General features: G+C 41.3%; 1 protein-coding gene across 1 annotated transcript in view; it reads left to right on the top strand.

Moving 5' to 3' along the window:
• Positions 1-21,503, top strand: part of LOC140205863 (uncharacterized) — a 66,287-nt gene that overhangs the window by 26,454 nt on the left and 18,330 nt on the right. Inside the window, exon 2 of the mRNA XM_072273661.1 lies at positions 19,160-19,750. Coding sequence (XP_072129762.1) covers positions 19,160-19,750 — 591 coding nt within the window. The remainder of the gene's footprint in view (positions 1-19,159; positions 19,751-21,503) is intronic.

The raw sequence follows: 21,503 nt of genomic DNA, 5'->3' as shown, positions 1-21,503 counted from the left end.
CAACCTGATGGCATTAGTATTGATTTCTCCTAATGGTAAATAAATTCCACCCCCCCCCCCATTCCCAACTGTGACTTTTTACCTTTTCTCACCTGACTATTATTTCCTCCTATATCCCCTCCTGCTTCCTTTTCTCCCATGCTCCTCTCTTCTCTCCTATCAGATTCCTTCTTCTCTAGTCTTTGACCTTTCCCACCCAACCTGTCTTCACCTATCACTGGCCTCCAGCTGGCCTCCTTCTGGCCTCCTGTCTTCACCTATCACTGGCCTCCAGCTGGCCTCCTTCCCTGACCTTTTTATTCTGGCATCTACCCCCTTCCTTCTCAGTCCTGTTGAAGGGTCTTGACCTGAAATGTTGACTGTTCATTTCCATAGATGCTCTCTGACCTGCTGAGTTCCTCCAGCATTTTGTGTGTGTTGCTTTGAAATCTTTGTTACTCATTTTGGAGAATTTTATCTTAGTTTTCTTTAAAGGAGCTGTGATGGCCATCTTCCCAGACTCAAATTCTGCCATCAAACACTTGTTTGAAATGTTTCTCATCAAATTATTTGCTTACACTTGGATATGTTCCAAAATTTCCAAGGTATTTGATTTTGAAACACCCTCTTTAGAAGAATCTTTGCTCGTTCACTTCGATGAATCATTGACTGGTTTCAATGTGTTTTATCTTTGAAAACCCACACCAAAGTCAATACCTTTTCTATTTTTTTTTAAGTTGCAGCAAGGCAATCTTGGGACACAGCCAGGAATTATTTCCTGGTTCCAGTTGTTTCTGATCTCGGCTCAGCAGGCACTTTCAAAGTGCAAAATAGGCCCTTCAGCTCAGTTTGTCCATGCTGATGAGTGCCTTTCTACACAAGTCCCATTTTGCAGTGTTTGACTCGATCCCTCCATTCGTTTCCTGTCCATAGACCTATCCTTTTTTTTTAATGCTGTGTTGTACATACTCTCATCACCACTTCTAGCAACCAGTATGTATCCATCACCTCTGAGTGGAAATCTTGCCTTGCCAATTTCCTTGAAGTGCCTCCTTTCAAGGTGATCACCAACAGTCTTGGTAACCTGTCTACCCTTGTCAAAACCCCATGTCAAAAGCCTTGGTGTGATACTTGATTCCACCTTTAAGTTTGACAAGCAAGTTAATGCAGTAGTAAAAGCCAGTTTTTTCCAGCTTCATACTATTGCCAAAATCAAGTCGTTTCTCTCTTTCAAAGATCTCAAGAAAGTCATCGACGCCCTTATATCCTCCCGCTTGGACTACTCCAACTCCCTGTATACTGGGATTAGTCAGTCGCCCCTGTCCCGCCTGCAACTGGTCCAGAACGCCGCAGCCAGGCTCCTAACAGGTGCCCGGAAGAGGGACCATATTACTTCTATCCTGGCCTCTCTCCACTGGCTACCAGTATGGTTTAGAATTGATTTTAAGGTTCTCCTGTTCGTTTATAAAGCCCTAAATGGGCTGCCCCCTCCTATATCGCAGACCTTCTAACCCCTTATTCTACTTCCAGGTCCCTCAGGTTGGCTGAGGGAATGAAGGTTGTGGCTATCTGCCCTATCACTGCCTCTAAATTTTATAAACATCTAAGTTGTCCCTCGGCCTCCTGCAATCCATTGAGAATAAACCTATTGTGTGGCATGGATCAGGGTCTGGAGTCACAGAAAGTCACAATGGCAAGTATGGTAGGTTTACTTCACTCTATGGCATTAACACAAGGATGAATTCTGGCAGTTCAGGATCATCATTATTGATGCAGCTTGGTTGGAACATAAAATTCACCGGGAGCCGCCATTATGAGATTTGAACTTGTCTCTGGACCAATTGCACAGGTCCCTGAATGTTAATCCAGGACAGTAGCCAGTGTGTGACTGGATCGCTTCCATGAGGTTATGGAGCAAAAGAGCAACGTGTCCATGGGGAAGAATGAGATACTTCAATCCACTACCAATGTTAGAGGTGTCATGCAAAATCCTGCAAATCTTGAAGTCTAAAATAAAAAAAAAATGTTGGAAACAATCGGGGAAGCAAATTAGTTTCAAACTGCAGTGAGAGTGGGGGGTTATTAATAGGACAAAGGAAGTTTTGTTTGTTCCTCACACACTGGAGTTTAATTAACTTGGACTTGATCACCCTGTTGTTTTATAAGATAACTGTTTGTATTTTTTTCCTGCTGGGTCTACTTGTCGATATTTATTCTCCAAAGCCAATAGAAATTCTGAACTGCCTGGACATTCCCTTGTGTTGGAATAGGAGGCTGCTCTGACCTGAAGGAAAGGGAGCTGTCTTATGTAAATATTTCAACTTGTTAAGGGAGTCGAGGGAAGGAATATAGGAATTACCTTGGGACAAAACTTCTTGGAGAGAGAATGAAAGAAGAGATGAATTACAGGCATTCTTCCAATCTCATCAAAGGCATTGGCAGGAGCCTTTGTTCTTGAGATCCACTCCTTTTCCAGATGGTGAATAATTCTGTCTGAGGCTGCTTTTCATCCGTAGATGAAAGTATCCAAAGTGAACAAAAACTACTGATGCCAACTGCCCCTATAATAGAGTAATTAGCTAGCAGAAGACCGGGCTGTTCATGTAAGCAAAGTTCAAGGGGAGAATGGCATCCTGTTTTTCTTCCTTCCTGCTGAGACTGTTGTCTTGAATTTTGCCTGCAGTACTGATGCTTTCTTTTACTCACTTATTTTCCTCCTCCATTTTTATTCCCTTTCCATTCCTTCCAGTATTATTTGTATACACAAGGGTATATATCCATTTCCTCACAGCACTGGAGGTCTGGAGCTGATAGAAAGGACTCGCATGCTATAGATCAGCCTTTGCAATGATACCATAGGACTATAAGGTACTTGTCTTAACTTCTTTGGTGAACTATCGGAAGTGGTTGGCTATTTCAAGTGGTGCCGTGAGTAATTTAGAATTTAGATGTTGATTGGGGGACTAGGATTATCGGTCCAAATTATTGGTAATGTCAAGAGTTAAAGTGTAGTGTATAAACAAGTTCATTTAACTTTCTTATTTAACTGATAAAATAACTTTTATATGAAGGAAGGTAAATTTTTTTTTGTGTTCACAATATTTGGGTTTACAAAGGGTTCGCAATGTTTCCTTAGCCTTTGTACACATCAATAGGTTCATGGAAAATTTAGTTCCAATGGACAACAAATTGTGGTCAACCCAACATTCAAAAACTTGGCAGTATTGCTGAAAATAATTAAGGTAACATGATTTACATTTTTACTTTAACCAGTTAGTAAAATGGAATCTACAGGTACAGGCTTGCTGCTTGCTGTCTCTTCTATCTTAGAACAGCTACCTTATTTTGTCCTGGTATGTGTAATCTTCCTTGATATCACCAAAGCCTCATATTTTTACAGTTCAACCCTTTGCTACTCTCTTCCCAGCCGTTATTTGCAGTACCTATGTGTTTGCTTTCTGTGTTTGAGGGTAGGACACAGAACTCTCTGTAATTCCATGTATAAATAGGTTCTTCATCACTTTTATTTAAATAGTTTTCCCTTAACAAATAAAGATTAGCTTAGCTCTATTTGTCACATGTACATTGCAACATACAGTGAAATATGTTGTTTGTGTAAAATCAGCAAGGATTGTGCCCGCAAGTATCGCCACAGTTTGGGGTGCCAACATAGCATGCCTACATGTCACTAACCATAACTGTATGTCTTTTTGGAATGTGTGAGGAAACCAGAGCACCCAGAGGAAAACCATAAGATATGGGAGCAGAAGTTGGCCATTCAGCCCATCGAGTCTGCTTCGCGGGGAAAATGTACAGACAGCAGGGATCAAACCCTGACCTTGCAGCTGGTGCTGTACTATGCTGCTATGCTGCCTCTAGCCGCCATGTGGAGATTTGGTAATGTAGTGGCTAATTTACTGTACTCGTGTCACCGTGTTCAGGATTCGTTGGTTAAAACAGATACCCCAGAGTGGGTCGGTCCACTCCAAGGTGCTGCAGAATGTTGGATCCCACAAGTGGAATTCCTAACCACATTTGGGCAGAGTGTATGCAAAGCTGGGTGCAGGGATTAAAGGGGAGAAGTGAGAGGAGGTGGCAATTTCTGAATGATTTAACAGAAAAATTGCCCTGTTCCTTTTGGCAGCTGGAGGGAAGTAATACGACAAAAATAAAACAGGTAATTTTTAAAAATTTCAAGGCCATTTGGCAACTACTCAGTTCATGCAGGGAGCACAGTCAGATTAAACTAGTGAAAGAGGAGGCAATGCAATAAATGGCTCTAATTTGTACAGGAAATGATGGGGAATCAGGTTTAAGATGGTGCTGGTGAAGCACAGTGACGACTTGCTGGCAGCAAAAACAACTATTAAGTACTTTATTAATCGCACTTTTTCTCGACAATGATCACTGCAAACAGTAGCCTGTAACTTCCCTTTTGGTGTCAAGCTTTTGAACCACCTGAATGACCTGGCATTTTTTTGTGGTGTAAACTGAAGTCTCAAAAGTGTAGGACAATTGTGGCATGTCGTGTACGGGCTGAATCCAGGTGGCAGCACCTGGGCCCAACAGTGAGGAACGAGCCAATGTTTGGGTTCTGGAGCAGACTTGGAGGTGATTTGAAGTGGCAGAACCAAGGCAAGGCAAGGTTGAGGTGGTGGGGCCTGCGACTGAGAGTGAGGAACAAGCTGAGATTTGACTGGTTTAAGCGCCAGGCTTAATCAAGGCAGCAGGTATTGGGCGCAGTAGCGTATTGAAGTGGCAGGGCCTGCGTCCAAGACGGAGGAATGACCCACTGTGTAGCCGATACAAGCGCTGGGCTAGATTGAAAAGGAGGTGAGGGATGGGCCAGTGTTCAGCTCACTGCTCCGTAAGGCTTACTTGTCCCTGCACTGAACTGAGGCTGTGGCCTGCAACTAACGGACTCCTGGGTCATCTGTAACTCTGCACCCGCTTCTGTGAACTTCAGACCCTGAATGTTATTTGCTGATTTTTATTGTTGCATTATTTGTTTTTTTGCTGCACATTGTGTGTTTGATGGTCTTTTTTTTACCCCAATGGTGTCTATTAGGTTTCTTTGTGGCTGCCTTAATCTCAAGGTTGTGTATAGTATACATTCTGTGATAATAAATGTACTTTGAAATAATTCAAATTAGGCAAGATAGAAACCAGCAACTACTTGGAAAACAAAATAAACCCTGGAATAAAGAGTGTGTGTGAGCAGTTAGGGCCACGAAATACTTTATTGTCATTGCTATTGTCTCTAGGCAGAAATCTGTCATTATTTCCTCATGTATGACTCTAGAAGAACACATAATTGACTGTAAACTCCCCTCTGTAATGGCCAGTAAGTCACTTAGTTCAGGGGGCAAGTCATGATGGGTATTAAATGCTGCCCTTGTCAGTAATGTTGTGCAATAAACATTTTCCCACATTTTACATCATCTGCTGCCTTACTGTTTGGATCCCTATGCTCCCATTTGTGTAATGTTCCTTTGAGGTACCTCAGGTTATTTTGTATACTGAAAACACTTCAAGGTACAAATTGGTTTATTTTAACCTTAATGAAAGGCACAAATTTCTGTTTTTGGTGTCTTTCATGTTAATGCTAAGTTCCCCTTGAAATGGCTCAGGTTGAATTTGCTTGTTTAAATAGTTATAGATATAACTGAAAATATACAGCTGAATTCTGGTATGTCAAGAATGTCACAGCAGGGTTTGGAATAGGCCGGAGATGGAAAAAAAATATTCCGTAGTCTAAGGACAGGATCAATAATGTCTCATTTTTAAAATAAACTTCAAGTTAAAACCAGATTAAAAGCTCAAATGCTAAATAATAACCATATGGAAACTTTTAACTCTTTTTGTAAATGTATTTGCTCTTACTGATTTAGTAGTTGACGCTAATCATATTAGGCAGGAACATAATTTTGTGCATCTGTTTGTTTCTGTTCTTGCTGGTTTCTGCCTTGCCTAATTTAGATTATTTCCCCTCTTTTCATGTGGAGATTAAAGCTATTTGTTGCACTGACCTCGTCTCTTTTTTTAACTACTTCAATCCCTGCGTGAAACCAGCAGCTGTCAAACTGCTTCAGGTTTTAAAACGTTGGCTGTGCTTATTGTCTTGTTCTTATTCTCCAGCTGCCAATGGGGGAGGGGGATTTTTTTTTTAAACATCACTTGAAACTTGCATCCTAGCCTTTGCACCACTTACTTTATCCTGGATAACTTCCCTTTCAACTCTTAATCTTGATGCAGGGTTTTGAACCAGAACATTGATAATTCTTTCCTCTTTCTCTTCCTCTCTCTCTCCCCACCCCCCCACACACAAACAGATTCTGCTCAATCAGTTGAGTTCATCCTGCAGATTGTTTCTTACTCACCACTACCCTTGTTGCCCTCATCTCACCTTCCATGTTCATTCACCCTGCTCATATTTTGACTGCGGTTAAGAATTCCACTTTGGGGTTCTAGCGTTCCATACTTCAATCTGTTCATTAGTCCAATGTAGTATGTGTTTTAAGTAACAAATTCTCAATGGTGACACTTTGCATTGCTTTTCTTTATCATTCAATGTTTGACATCCATTCTTCTGGTCAGAGCTTTTTCAGTGTCCTGTGTTGATTATCTGGTTGCGTAGAAGAACTTGCGTTGTTTTCTATTTGGAAGTAGTTTGAGGAGGCAAATGCCAGGAGCTGGTAGAGCAGTGCCAGAGACAGGAATGGAGGGCACAGTGCGAGCCTACAGAGGTTTTACTGGCTGCTTGCTGTGGAGAACCGACTCTTGCCTTGGCATTATGGGGGCTGCAAAGAAAGGAACCATCCGGACCAGCAGAGGCTGCTAAGCGAGCCTTCAGATGGCTGTGGGTCAAGAGGTGTGACCTGTGGATGAATGCTGCTGGGACACAAGCCAGGCTGGGCCACTTGGGCATCCTCGTCTGATATTGAAAGACCCACAATACCCAGTTACATTGCTGATGTGTCCCAATGCATCTTAGGATGTATCTCAGCATCAGCTAAAGATTTTTGGCCTTAAATGTTGTTAGATTATAGTGGGGAAATCCATTTTAAGAAAAACTTGTGCAAGTTGCGGAGTGATGCTGATTTTAATCAAATTGAATGCAGACTGGATGTTCATAAATAGCAAATAACCAGGGATTAGGCTTTTCTAGTTAGCATTTTAAAATCTGCTTGAAGTCATTAATTGAAAGCACATATTCATCTGTTGGATTATGGCCTAATTTTATATAAATACTTGATAACAGAGTACCGGACGTGGTGGTAAGTTGAACTCCAGAAGAAATGCAAGCTAAGAATTGTCCAAAAATGAAAATCAAAAATCCTGCTGGAAATCTGAAATAAAAGAAAATGCCGGAAGTGCTCAGCAGGTCAGCTAACATCTGTGAAAAGAAAGGAAGCTGATGTGGCAGGTTGGATACTCTTCCCAGAATTATCTAAATGTGTGTATAAAGAGTTCAAAGTAAATTTATTATCAAAGTACGTAAATGTCACCTAGTACTGCTCTGAGATTCATTATCTTGCAGGCATTCACAGCAGAACAATGAAAGACTACACACAAAGACTGATAATCTGTACAAATACAAAAAGAAACAAATAATAAGTAAGTAATACTGAGAACACGAGTTGTAGAGTTGTTGAAAGTGAGTCCATGGCTTTTGTTACAATAATCAGTTCTGTACTCTGGTGAGTGAAGATGTCTACGCTGATTCAGGAGCCTGATGGTTGAAGGCTAATAACAATTCCTGAGCCTGGTGGTGTGGGAACCAAGGCTGCTGTACCTCTTGAATGATGGTAGCAGTGAGAAGAGAGCATGGCCTGGATGGTGAGGGTCGGAAGGGCTTTTCCTGTGATGAACTGGGCCGTACCCACCACTTTTTGTCGGCTTTCCGTTCTTGGGCCTGTTGTTGTCACAGCAGTCTGTAATGCAACTACGTGGATGCTGTGCATCTATAGATGTTTGTCAAAGTTTTAGATGTTATGCTGAATCTGTGCAGATTCCTAAGAAAGTAGAGCTGCTACTGTGCCTTCTGTAATGGCACTTATGTGTTGGTCCCAGGATATCATCTGAAATGATAATGAAATAATAAAATTACTGACTCCTCCATCTCCAATTTCCCCCATGAAGCACAAGCTCATGAGCCCCCAATTTCTTCCTCCTGTAGTCAATAATCAGCTCTTTGGTTTTGCAGACATTGAGTGAGAAGTTGTTGGTCTGATCTATGGTTTCCATTTAGTCTAATAGGATGGGCTTTCTGGTCTTCAGTGGTAATCTTCGTGTCCTAGCTATTGGTAGGTCAGTGGAAACCTTGTTGTAAACGGAAAGCTATGCCACTAATTTATGAAAATTTGCTTTGTTAGTGTTGTCTGGATTCATGCACAGCCTTCTTTGAAAGTCAGTTTTGACATGTAAATTTTAAATGCTTTACTTCTGCACCTTTTCCTGGCACACAGCAAAATATCATAGGGTTTAGGTGTTCTTCGTGATCTCTATTGTATTTGCCAATCAGTACGTATTAGCAGGCTGCTCGCTTCTAGAAGCATTGAAGCCACACAGTTATCCTTGTTTAAAATCACTGCTTGCTCATCCAGAAGGAACTTGTGTTTACAAACCTGACAGTTCAGCTCCTGAATTAGCACTGTATATGGCCCACTCTTTGCTACTAATCTGTATTTCAGAGATGTGCTGTGAAGTGGAAAAAACTGTGATCACTTCACAATTTACATAAGTCTGTTGTGTGATGAAAGTAGATTTTAAACTTGCCATCTAATAATTTAAATGGAGGCGAGAGATAAGGCGGTACAGAACAGTTTAAGGTCGTGAGTTCTTGAAAACAACATAAGGAAACTGCCTTGTATAGTTTCTAATTTGAGAATTATTAGGAAGTTCTCTAGCCAAGTTGACATTCTTGTGCTAAGATGCTTTTGTGATTTATCTCAATACCCATGATTAGGGCAGGGAAGCCTTTCCAAGAACAGGAATAGACAGGTAAGTGGTCAAAGAAGGATGACTTACTGGAAACATGAGAATTAAAAATTCTGCATCTCAAACCAATCTTGTAGGCACTTGAGAATTTCAGAGAAAGAACATGAGAATGGGACTGCAGAGACTCTGCTACTGGAAGTTTGCATAACTTAATAAGCTTGTGTGCTGTAGCAGTTCTATGATTTTGTGAATTGTGGGTCAGTCAAGCCACCCGTGGGTGAATAGACAGCGAAAACCTGCTATCAGAGCAGGGAGAAGAACGGTGCTATCTGAACAAGACACTGAAAAGAACCTGAGTTTTGTGCACAAGTGTAATGTGGTTGTTAAAACAAAAGGACCTCTTAAGAGAACAAAATAACTTTTGAAATCAGGAGGCTGAGAATGGTTTTTTTTTTGGTCATTTGTACTTGGACTGAGGTATCAACAATACCACTCTTGCCCCTCTGAACAAGTCAAAGTGTGTGTTATTAAGCTCTTAATGGTTAGTTTCTTATTGCAATGGGTCTGCTTTTAACAGCAACTCCACCACGGTTGTACCTGCACTCATGTGCTGACAAGTGACTTGTATATATTCCATACAGTAACAGTTTTGTGTATTTAATATTTGAGTTAAATTATAAATATCTGATTAACCATTCTTTGTTTACATAATTCATTAAGGTTATACATAAAAGTACATGAATGGCATACATTATTATGTCATGAAGTCATAAGTGCGCATGTCACTTTAAAGTAAAAACGAAACTAAGCATACTCATCTCTGTGTTTTCTTTCAATTAGTTATATGCTTTGGAGTTACAAAACATAACAATTGTGACGAGGTATTTTAAAAACTAACCCAAGACAAGTATCTACCTGTTGAAGCGCAGCGAGACATTCCAACTGCTTTCTTTGCAAGATAAGATGGTTGAGTTTTTTTTTAAAAAGGGGCAGAAAATGGACCAATTCACAGGTTCATGAACAGTGATACTGGGTGGTAATAATCATAAACGTATAAAAAAAAGACCAGAAATGGCTGGGGACATCAGAAAGATGAAGATACTTTTGATTGTGTCACTGTGTGTCCGACAGAGTGATCAGCAGCACTGGGGCCCCACAGGGGACTGTCTTGTCTCCCTTTCTCTTCACCATTTACACCTCGGACTTCAACTACTGCACAGAGTCTTGACATCTTCAGAAGTTTTCTGATGACTCTGCCATAGTTAGATGCATCAGCAAGGGAGATGAGGCTGAGTACCGGGCTACGGTAGGAAACTTTGTCACATGGTGTGAGCAGAATTATCTGCAGCTTAATGTGAAAAAGACTAAGGAGCTGGTGGTTGACCTGAGGAGAGCTAAGGCACCGGTGACCCCTGTTTCCATCCAGGGGGTCTGTGTGGACATGGTGGAGGATTACAAATACCTGGGAATACGAATGACAATAAACTAGACTGGTCAAAGAACACTGAGGCTGTCTACAAGAAGGGTCAGAGCTGTCTCTATTTCCTGAGGAGACTGAGGTCCCTTAACATCTGTTGGACGATGCTGAGGAAGTTCTACGAGTCTGTGGTGGCCAGTGTTAACATGTTTGCTGTTGTGTGCTGGGGCAGTGGGCTGAGGGTAGCAGACACCAACAGAATCAACAAACTCATTGGTAAGGCCAGTGATGTTGTGGGGATGGAACTGGACTCTCTGATGGTGGTGTCTGAAAAGAGGATGCTGTCGAAGTTGCATGCCATCTTGGACAATGTCTCCCATCCACTATATAATGTACTGGTTGGGCACAGGAGTACATTCAGCCAGAGACTCATTCCACTGAGATGCAACACAGAGTGTCACAGGAAGTCATTCCTGCCTGTGGCCATCAAACTTTACAACTCCTCCCTTGGAGGGTCAGACACCCTGAGCCAATAGGCTGGTCCTGGACTTATTTCCTGGCATAATTTACATATTACTATTTATTTATTTATGGTTTTATTACTATTTAATTATTTATGGTGCAACTGTAACGAAAACCAATTTCCCCCGGGATCAATAAAGTATGACTATGATTGGACAAGAGATAGCTGGTTGATGTATGCTGAGTAAATTGAGCAACATTTTGAAGCAAATGAAATATCCAGTGAAAAGCAAGTGCAGGTTTTGCTGAGTGTAATAGTTGGAAAAGCATAGAGTCTGCTCCAACCAAACCAGCTGGAATGAATTGTGCTGCTATTGTGAAAACAGTGCAGGGACGTTTAGAACCAAAACCATTGTTGATTGCAGAATCAAAAGGAAGGAGTCCATTTTAACATGCATGGCTGAATTAAAGAGATTGTCTGAGCATTGTCAGTTCAGTGATGGGCTTAATAATACACTGAGAGATTGTTTAGTTTGCAGAATCTTACAAGAAACTATTCAAAAATGGTTCCTAACTGAAACACTACATATGTTTAAAAGAGCAGTTGAAATCACAGTATCAATAGAAACACAGACACAATTGAGTTGCATTCAGGAATGAATGTGAGCTTGAACAAAATTGCAGCATGTAGACGCAGGTCCTCCTGGCTCAACAAATTGTGTTACCATTGTGACAAGGACTTGCATACGCCAGGCCAATGCAGGTTTAAAGGTGAAGCTTGCAGAAAATGCAACAAAGTAGACCGCATACAAAAAGCTCATTGAGTAGACAAACCTAAATGGACTGCACAGGGAAGGAAAAAAAAAAGCTTAAAAAGTTGAGCTGCAGTTTCAAAAAGAGCACTGATCTACATGCTGTTGATGAAAAATCTGATAATGATGAGAGTGACACAGGACTGGATAGCACGAGATTTACAATATGAAAACTAACAAGGGACAAGCAATATGACTTGCACTAGAAGTGAATTGCAAATTAATTAAAATGGAATTGGATGCTGGATTGGTTGATGCAGTCAGTCCACAAAGTGAGTTTGAATGGCATTTTAAAATACTGAATTGGAGCCAATAGATATCCTGCTAAGAACTTGTACTGGAGAAAAGATGATTGCTGTGGGAATGACATTCATAAGTGAAGTACAACAGTCAACAAGTCACATTGGGCTTGTATGTAGTAAAAACAAGAGGGCCAGCATTGTGGGGATGTGATTGGCTGAAACTTCAACTTGATTGGAGATCTATCTACCATTTTCTTGCCACATCCTCTGTAATAGAATGAACTAAAAGCTTACTCAGAAAGGTACTGGAGGATGCCATAGAAGTGATCAAGGATGGCATTGGAAAACTCAAACATATCAAGAGTAAGATGGTGTTAAATGCAAATGCTTTACCAAAGTTCTACGAAGCACATCCAGTTTCTTGTACTATCTGTGTTAAAGTAGCTAGTGAGTTAGATTGCATGGAAGCTGAAGGAATTCTTTCCAAAGTTGAGTGGAACCCATGGACTATGCCAGTGGTCCCAGTATTTAAGATGAATGGGCCTGTCAGGACCTGTGGTAATTTTTAAGGTCACCATCAACCCAGTACTGAAGGTAGATCAATACACTCTGCCCAGGATAGAAGATATCTTTGCAAACCTTTCTAGGGGGAAAACACTTCAGCATAGTGGATTTAGTTGAGGCCTACCTGCAGATAGAAATGGAAGAAGAGTCCAAAGTGTTTCTCACCATAAATGATCACAAAGGGTATTATCACTATACTTTAGGTGCGGCATCTGCACTGTGACAGAAGGCTATGGACCAGGTGCTACAAGAATGCCCAGGCGCTCAGTGTTACCTGGATAACAGCATTTTTATCAGTGAGGATGACAAGAAACATCTCCCAAGTCTCAAGACAGTGTTAAAAAGATTAGAAGATTATGGGCTCAGAGCATGACATGGCAAATGTGAATTCTTTAAGTCAAGCATCGCTTACTGTGGTCACACCATTGATGCACAAGATTTACACCAGTGTGCTGAAAAAACTTAAGCAATGGTGGATTCTGCAAGGCCAAAGAATGTATCATAGTTGCAGTTCTTTTTTGGATTTGTCTGTTATTATAACGGGCAAGTGTGTTCCACAAGCATTGGACAAAGCAATGTGAGGTGGCTTCCCAAAAGACAAAAGAAAATGGTGATTCAGACACTGTACTCGCACATTATGATCCACATCATCCAGTGAAGCCTGCCTGTGATGCCTCATCTTGTGGTATAGGTGCAGTTATGTCTAATGTTTTGAGTGATGAAAGTGAATGCCCCAAAGTCTTTGCATCACATTCCCTTATGGCTGCAGAGAAAAATTATGCTCAGATTGACAGAGAGGCCCTGAGTCTGGTTTGGGGTGTCAAGCTTTTCACCAGTACTTGTATGGGAGAGAGTTTACCCTCGTTATAGATCACCAACCACTATTGTCCATTTTCAATGCACAGAAGGGTGTTGTGCTAACAGCAGCAGCAGGAATGCAGAGTTGGGCTCTTGTTTCTTGGAGGACAACATCAAATTCAAAAGTGCACCTAATCATGGAACTGCTGGCGGATTGCCCCTTTACCCTTGGAAAAGGAAATGTTGGAAAATTTACAAAAGAAGACTTTCCTCTTGGCATTTTCTCCCTAGTGCAAATTGGAAGTCTCCCTGTTAAGGTGTCTCCTGGCTCTGTGTTTTCTTTCAATTAGTTTTATGTTAAATTAAAATTTCTTATGCCGTGCTGAGTTCAACACTGGTATTATTAAATAAAGGACGTAGCTGGTAGTGAGTTATGATCCAGTAATTTAGCTGAATAGATTTAAACCAGATGGGCAGTGCTTGGAGAATTTTTAAACCACTATTGAATTGTTCTCTTTTGCCGCATTATCAGCTATTGGTTATTCATAATTGCATATTGGCCTACACGTGCTTGCTGGGTGAAAAGGACAGTAAGACAGTGGAAAAAAAATCTGCGCCATATTGCTTCCTGAAATGTTAGAAGCTCGTTTTAACTTGGAGGTTAAAAGCCGGATAAACTGCAGCCCAAATAATAACGAACAGTTTATGACTTCCTAATTTTAAGGCTTGTAAATGATCTCAGAATTTGCAGCAAAGAACTAGAACTTTGTGTTGCAAAAATATTTTACAGCCTTGAAACTGCTAAATTGTATTTAATTCATGTCTGAAGTTCAGTTTTGCTTGAGGAGGGAGGAGGATGGGTATTGTTGGCTTCATTTCTACCTTTGTTAGTAGACTCTGTCAGTTGAGAATCGATCTGTCCCTGCTTGAATTTTCAATTTTCACATTGTTCTGCATGGTCAGCAGTTTAGTAAACATCGACAATTGGCACTCAGAAATGTACCCATTGTACCTATTTTGTCCAGTGGAGTGGCATGTGTTTTATGCTCCTACCCAGAGCACTTTTCTCATCAACTTTTAATCTTCAACAGCACAATAGAGTAATTAGTTCAAGTCAAGTCACTTTTTATTGTCATTTTGACCATAACTGCTGGTACAGAACACAGTTAAAAACAAGACAACGTTTTTCAGGACCATGGTGCTGCATGAAACAATTCAAAAACTACACTGAACTACGTAAAACAACACAAAAACTACGCTAGACTACAGACCTACCCAGGACTGTGTAAAGTGCACAAAACAGTGCAGGCATTACAATAAATAATAAACATGATGATAGGCACATTAGAGGGCAGTAGGCTGGTGTCAGTCCAGGCTCTGGATATTGAGGAGTCTGATGGCTTGAGGGAAGAAACTGTTAAATAGTCTGGTCGTGAGAGTTATTTAGAGATCTGTCTAAATACCAGTGGCAAATCCTTCCCTCCCACAGATGCTGCACCACTTACTAAGCTCTTCCAGCGGGTTATTTTTTTGTTCCAGATTTGAGCATCTGCAGTCTCTTTTTTTTTTCCTGTTAATTATTAAACCACTGGGTATAGTGTCAGGCTGTTTACTAGAGGAGCTTAAGCAGTAAATAGTCTATTGTATAAAGGCATCCGTTAGGCTTGCGAGACCATGGATCTGCGCCTGGAAAGTCTTCACTCTCCAGGCCCTGGGCAAGGTTGTATGGAAGACCAGCAGTTGCCCATGCTGCAAGTCTCCCCTCTCCACGACACCAATGTTGTCCAAGGGAAGGGCATTAGGACCCATACAGCTTGGCTGCCAGTGTCATTGCAGAGTAATGTGTGATTAAGTGCCTTGCTCAAGGACACAACACGTTGCCTCGGCTGGGGCTCAAACTCACGACCTTCAGGTCACTAGTCCAATGCCTTAACCACTTGGCCACGTGCCCACACCAGTATAGACAAGGGTTAAATGAAAGAGAACACAGATTGGGGATCAAAGGACGCAGAATCTACAGGAAGCTGCAGTAACTTTTCCAAAAAAGGCAGTCTGTACTGCAGGAAATGCAGTATGTTGAGCATAGTTGGATGCAGAACGTGTGCAGAAAATCATCGTGGTCACTTTAAGGTTATTGTTACCAAAATCGAATTGGTGGAGTAAATGTCATTCATCTCCAGTTAGCTCAAGATTAGCTTTGGCAACATGTGCAGCTTTTTATTATTAAAATGTTGCCTGGCATTTTGATATCTCCTGCTTTCCCAAAGGCTGTATCTCTTCAGGAATGGGGAGGAGATGGGAAATGTCAAGATAACTTTTATTTTGCTGTGGCTATAGCCCCATTTAATTATGATTGTACATTTTCAGATGCCAAATGATCAAAATATTTGTTTTCTTTCTGAGATGCCTGTAGCAGATTTCATGGAAGCATTTCAAAAACAACAAGCTATCAAGTTTTTAGGAGGCCTGTGACTTCAAGTTTACTTCTTACAACTTATTTTTAAATAGAAAAGCATCAGACAGTAATGCAAGTAGTTTGATAATTGTCAATCCGTATAAATTTCACAGTGATGAAAGAAGCTTATCTGTGAAAATTATTAAAATTTAAGGTGCTGGAAATACTCAGCGGTTAGGCTGCACCTGTGGAAATGGAAACAAGCTAATGTTTCAGGTCAGAGGTTCATAAAGATGCAGCCTGACCAGAATATTTCAAGTATTGTTCTAGCTTTACTTCAGAAACTTGCCAACTGTTCCTACCTAAGATGAATGCATTACTATGTGTTAGGCATTTCAATGCGATATGAAGTATGTAATTTTGTTGTTTTGCTGTATTGTCAGTAAATTTGAAGCAAGAATAGTTTAGCTGTACCAATAGCTTGAAGGGAGGAGTTATCTGTTCCCTAAACCACCACCTGTTTGTGTTGCAATAATTAACAAAACAGATATAACATTTATCATTTTCTGTTCATTTAGATGGTAATAGGGTCTGTTTTTGAGATACAATTGGGGAGTAATTAAGGTTTAAGTTTCGCTAACAGTTGCAGCCCACATCTCCTGCACTTCCCTACCTGTATCCATCCCTACACACTGTCCTGCCGCATACCACCTGCCTCATTCCTTCTTGTGAACTCTCAAAAGAATTCTTGTAAACAACCCATTCTACCCTTTTATTCTCTCCTCGTCTTCAGCCTCCTACATCTTGCCTTGCCCTATATGCTCCAACGTTTTTGCACTAATATTCCATTTCTGTCCATTTCCCTCAAATTCTTTGATTTGTAAACATTTTACTTGAATATGGCAGATAAAAGACAACATGGACTAGCCCTCTGATGTTGCGCTGTGATGAGAATGAATCCCTAGCTGTGCTTAACTTCTATTTTTTACCTCTCAGTTCTTAGACCTGAGATTTATGGCAGTTATAGAATGCAGACATAAAAAATTTAGCAAAGCAACACACACAAAGTGCTGGAGGAACTCAGCAGGCCTGGCAGCATCTGTGGAAAAGAGTATATTTGACCTCCTTGGCCCAAAACGTCAACGGTTCACTCTTTTCCGTAGATGCTGCCAGGCCTGCTGAGTTCTTCTAGTGCGCGTGCGTGCGTGTGTGTGTGTGTGTTGCTTTGGATTTTCCGGCATCTGCAGATTTTCTCATGTTTATGATAGAATTTTAACAGCTGATTATCTTATTCCCTCCCCGCCACCACTTATGCTGCATACTTCCTATTAAAGGAAACATAATTACCTCTATGCATCTTATGAAATTGGTATTTGTTTTCAAAGCTATTTGAAGAAACTATACTAAACGGTGCTAGAAATGGAGTGTTTGTGTGTATTTTTTAAAGTTATTAAACCAGACAAAATCCAGTTTCACTTCCAAACTATGGGCAAAATTCTCAAGTCTTAGTTCAGTTTCTTTACAGGAAAAGACTGAGCGCTTCATTTTTTCTTTAAGCTAAGGCATCTGTCATTTGTTTCATAAAAGCAGTTTCTGCATTTGGTGACTACCTATTAAATGCTCCCAATGGTGTGTGTCTCAAATATCCTCTGACAACCAAGTCTAGCTCTTGGCCTTCATGTGTGGTTTAGCTACTAAACCCAGCAGAAATGTTTCTGCCGACAGGAGTAGGGGCAAAGGTGGGTGACTGGCACCTTAAAGCCAGTCGCTTTGGACAGATGGGGCCTGTTAGCACGTTTGGCAGCTCTTCCAGGAGAAGGAAAACTCTGATCTCAACCTCCGCTGCCTTGCTGTTATAGCCACTCAAGAGGTAGGCTTTGGGAGTAAACCCCGGGGTGGGGGGTGCAGGGGGAAATCTGAAGCTGGAGTCCCTAAGGCAACTCTAGCAATGTTGCTAGTACTAAACTGTATAAGGCTCTGCTGTTCCTTTGGGTTCATCAGATGTGTGGAGAGGGGGAGCTTGCTCTCCATATCGTACTGCCCAGGCTTGTGTATCTGGACAGCTAGGATGCAATATCCATGGTCAACTCTGACTGACGGAGGCTTCACTCACCTTGCGGGAAGTTAGGGATGGCTGATAAATCCTCCCTTAGCAGAGTCAGCCTTGTGATTACCTGAATAAAAATGTTCAGTGGATTCTGGTTAATTGGGCCATTGGTTAATCAGGGCAGCAACTTATTTGGGACAGCCCTTGAAGAACAAAAACTATTTGAGAAAATAGCTAGGATTTTTCGTTTATTTGGGGTACTATGCCACTTAGTTGAGGGAGGAGACTGATAGTTGGTGTGAAATAAGTGTAAGACCATTTGCACCTGTTTTGCTCACTGCAATTTCAAGCATTCAGGGTGGAAGATGCAAGACATGGCTGGGAGTGAAAATGAAACTACTTCACTATTTCAACAAGTTAGGAACTATGAAGAATTTGAAAATATCGACAATCATCTTGAATGTTACAATGAAAATGAAAATTTGGAGGATGCAATCTTCAGAAGCATTCCATGAAGATGGTCCATTATCTGCACAGGTGTTTGCACTGATTTTGTTCAGTTACAGTCAATCAAAAGAACATTGAATTCATGAATTCCTCTGTCAATAACTATTAGGAGCCAATACACAGTTTTATAGTACTGTAGCTGTGCATCTAGATATTTATGTATTTTGATTACCTCTGCTTTAAAATATTATGCTGGACTACGGGTTATTTTACCTTGTAATTTATATCCACTTTGAGCCATGTTGAAACTAGAATCAACATTAGATTTGCTGCTTGTTAATTTTGATTTGTTTAATATTCATTGAAAATGTAAGGAGAGTTCATTTGCTCAGAGCAGTTAGGATTTTGTTGTATGGGATTTGAAACAGATTTAATCAGTTCCTTCAGAAGGGCATGAGTTAGGCACTGGGAGAGAAATATGCCACAGTTTGGAGATAGAGCAGAGGAATGGGATTGTGGGTTTACAATACCAGAGGTGGGTATCAACCCCCATCAATATTTGAACAGCCATTTTCTGTGCTGTTGTAACTCTGTTGTAATTGTGTAGGTAGATTGCTATTTTGGAGGAGGATGTCTGAGTGAATATGGGGAGTCTATAGCTAAGTGTACAAGTACATTGTGCTTGAGGTAGAATCACCTCTCACCACCACTCTCTATAACACCATTTTTGTTTCTGGTAACATCAATGTTTGCTTGCCCTGCTATTCACCTTATCTTTGCTCTTTCAAGGTTGTTCTGTAATCTCTGATAGTTATGTAGAGTAAAAATGATATCTTCAGAATTTCAAGACAATACCTTGGCTTTGGTTTGAGGTTGGAATGATGTACCAAAAGAAATATCTGACGGGTTGATGAGCTTATCTTCATAATGTATGAGAAATGGGACAGGCTAAATGAGTACACTTAGACTTTTGATACTAATGACCAGAACAACGATCTATCTATGCTTCCTATGACTAAATATCTATGACTATTTTCTAATATGTTCTTTTTCAAGTAAATTCTACTGAAGAGCCATTTGGTTCAATGGAAAGGACACCCAGCAGTACCACACTTTTGTTTAATCTGCTATCAAGTACAAAGGGATTAGTTAAACCGACAGAACAACCAACCAGTAGTAATATAAGCCATGATACCGATCTGGATGTAACGGGTCATTCTTCTGCACCAAGCCTGAAAAATGGAACTGGTTTTATTACTCCATTGGAAAATTCAACTGTTCGTGCTTTAACTCACAATGCAGAGATGAGTGAACTCACCCAAAAAAATGAAATGGCTCCTAGTGTTACGGATGGAGCCCCTCTGGCAGGAAATGAAACACAAATCGGAATTAGCAAACCGACTGTGGGTCCTATAGACACCAGTAGTCTCAATACAGATACAGTGAATGTCACTGTAGGTCCTAATGTGACTGAGAGACACAGCCAGACTATGAAAGCTGGATCCTCTGTTGAAGTGACAACCATCCCACAGCAAATGGGGACGACCAGGAAAATGGATGCAACTGTTGAAGAATCCAGGTACGAAACAACAATTGAGCCAAAGAAGAAGTCTCCTACAACACCTACAGGGCACGAGGGATCGAAAGGTAAGAGCTTGTTCACTTGTAAATGTGCATTGTTAATGTCGTCATCAATGTCACTTGAGTGCTGTGGATTCTTGGAGAAACTAAAACTTTATTTTAAAATTGTAAAAGTGAAAATACTGTTACTTGCACCATGAAAGCTTTCCTAAAATTAAGTTCAACATTTAATTAGCAGCTATGAAGAGATGGAGCACTGAAAGAATTGGCGCATTGAATAGTGTGATTCCTTTTAAATATGTCAAGTTTAAGTGATGAAGCTTTCAGTTATCTGCCACTCCTGTCGTTGTGGAGCAGGAGCAGGCTGTAAGGCCCTTCAGGTTGTTCTTCCATGCCGTAAGTTCATGGTTGGTCAGAATTTGACCTTCATTCCTTTTTATTTTGTTATACCTATTCTCCCCATAACATTTGGGGCTCCCTTAATCAAAAAGAAAATTCAGCTCAAACTTTGAACACTATCAGTAATAGTATTCACAATTGTCTAAGGAAGGAGTTTTCAAGGATTTGCAGCTTTTAAAGAGTAAATTTCCCCTCCACTCAACCTTTAGTAATCAACCCTTGTTCCTCAGATGATTCCTTCTCACTCTGAACCTCCACAGTAAATGAAATATTGTCAGAACACTTATGCCGATAAGTCTCATTGTTTTGTTAAGATTACATCTTATCCTTCTAAAGCTGCAAAGAGCAGGCCCACTTTGTTTATATAAGATAGCCACTTCATTCCATGAAAATCAAAAAAAAAGAACAGTGTGCAAATATCTTGGGGGTGGGTGTGTGCATGTATGTAAAATATAGCCAGGATGCCTAAGACGTTTGCACGATACAGTACTTAGCAACTCGGGTGATCTCTGGGAAGTGAAACAGTCAACGTTTTAGGTCGAAGACCCTCATCTACACTTTGAAGGAGACAGAAGCTTGTAAATCTGCAAGGAGGGTGGGGGAAGGGGGTTGTCTCAGGCTGATGGTGGAGATACTATGAGGCTGGTGGGAGTGGTCACACGAGGCCGAGCTAGGCTAGGATCCTTTCCAACTCCCCAAATGGACACCAGAGGGAAGGAAAGATGTCGTCTAGTTCAGGAGGAGTTGAGAGCAGTAGTGGAGGAGAAGAGAGCCTGCGAGGCAGTGGGAATGAAGCAACAGGGAGCTTGGACAAGATGGAAAAATGCGGTTGAGAGGAAAGTGACCTGGGCTGATCTTTGGAAAGCTGAACCACACTGCATCCAATTTCTCATCCAGGCAGTGTACGATGTGCTTCCAAGCCCATCAAACCTGCACAGATGGGGCAAGGCAGAGTCATCTGCGTGCCCACTATGCTCCAAGCGAGGAACCCTGGAGCACATCCTCAGCGGCTGCGCAAGGGCACTTGGTGAGGGACGGTACAGTTGGAAGCATGATCAGGTCCTGAAGACCATCGCTGAAGCCGTCAGCGCAGGAGTTGAGTGGGCGAAGTGGTCCCGACCCTCCAAGCAGACCGTTACCTTTGTCAGAGCTGGGGAGCAGCCAATACCTGCCAAAAGAACATCTGCAGGCATTCTGACCTCTGCAAGGGACTGGCAGCTGTTGGTGGACTTCGGAAGGGCAGCTGAAGTTCCCCAACCATATCACAGCCATCACCCTGCGACCAGACATTGTCCTAGTGTCTGAGTCTTCTAAGCAAGTGGTGCTGCTGGAGCTGACAGTCCCATGGGAAGATAGCTTGGAGGAGGCCTTTGAAAGGAAGCTCTCCAAGTACGCAGGACTGGTCAGCAACTGTCAGCAG

This window comes from Mobula birostris, chromosome 12, assembly GCF_030028105.1.
Source record: "Mobula birostris isolate sMobBir1 chromosome 12, sMobBir1.hap1, whole genome shotgun sequence".
NCBI classification, from domain to species: Eukaryota; Metazoa; Chordata; class Chondrichthyes; order Myliobatiformes; family Myliobatidae; genus Mobula; species Mobula birostris.
This window is presented reverse-complemented; position numbering and strand designations above follow the sequence as displayed.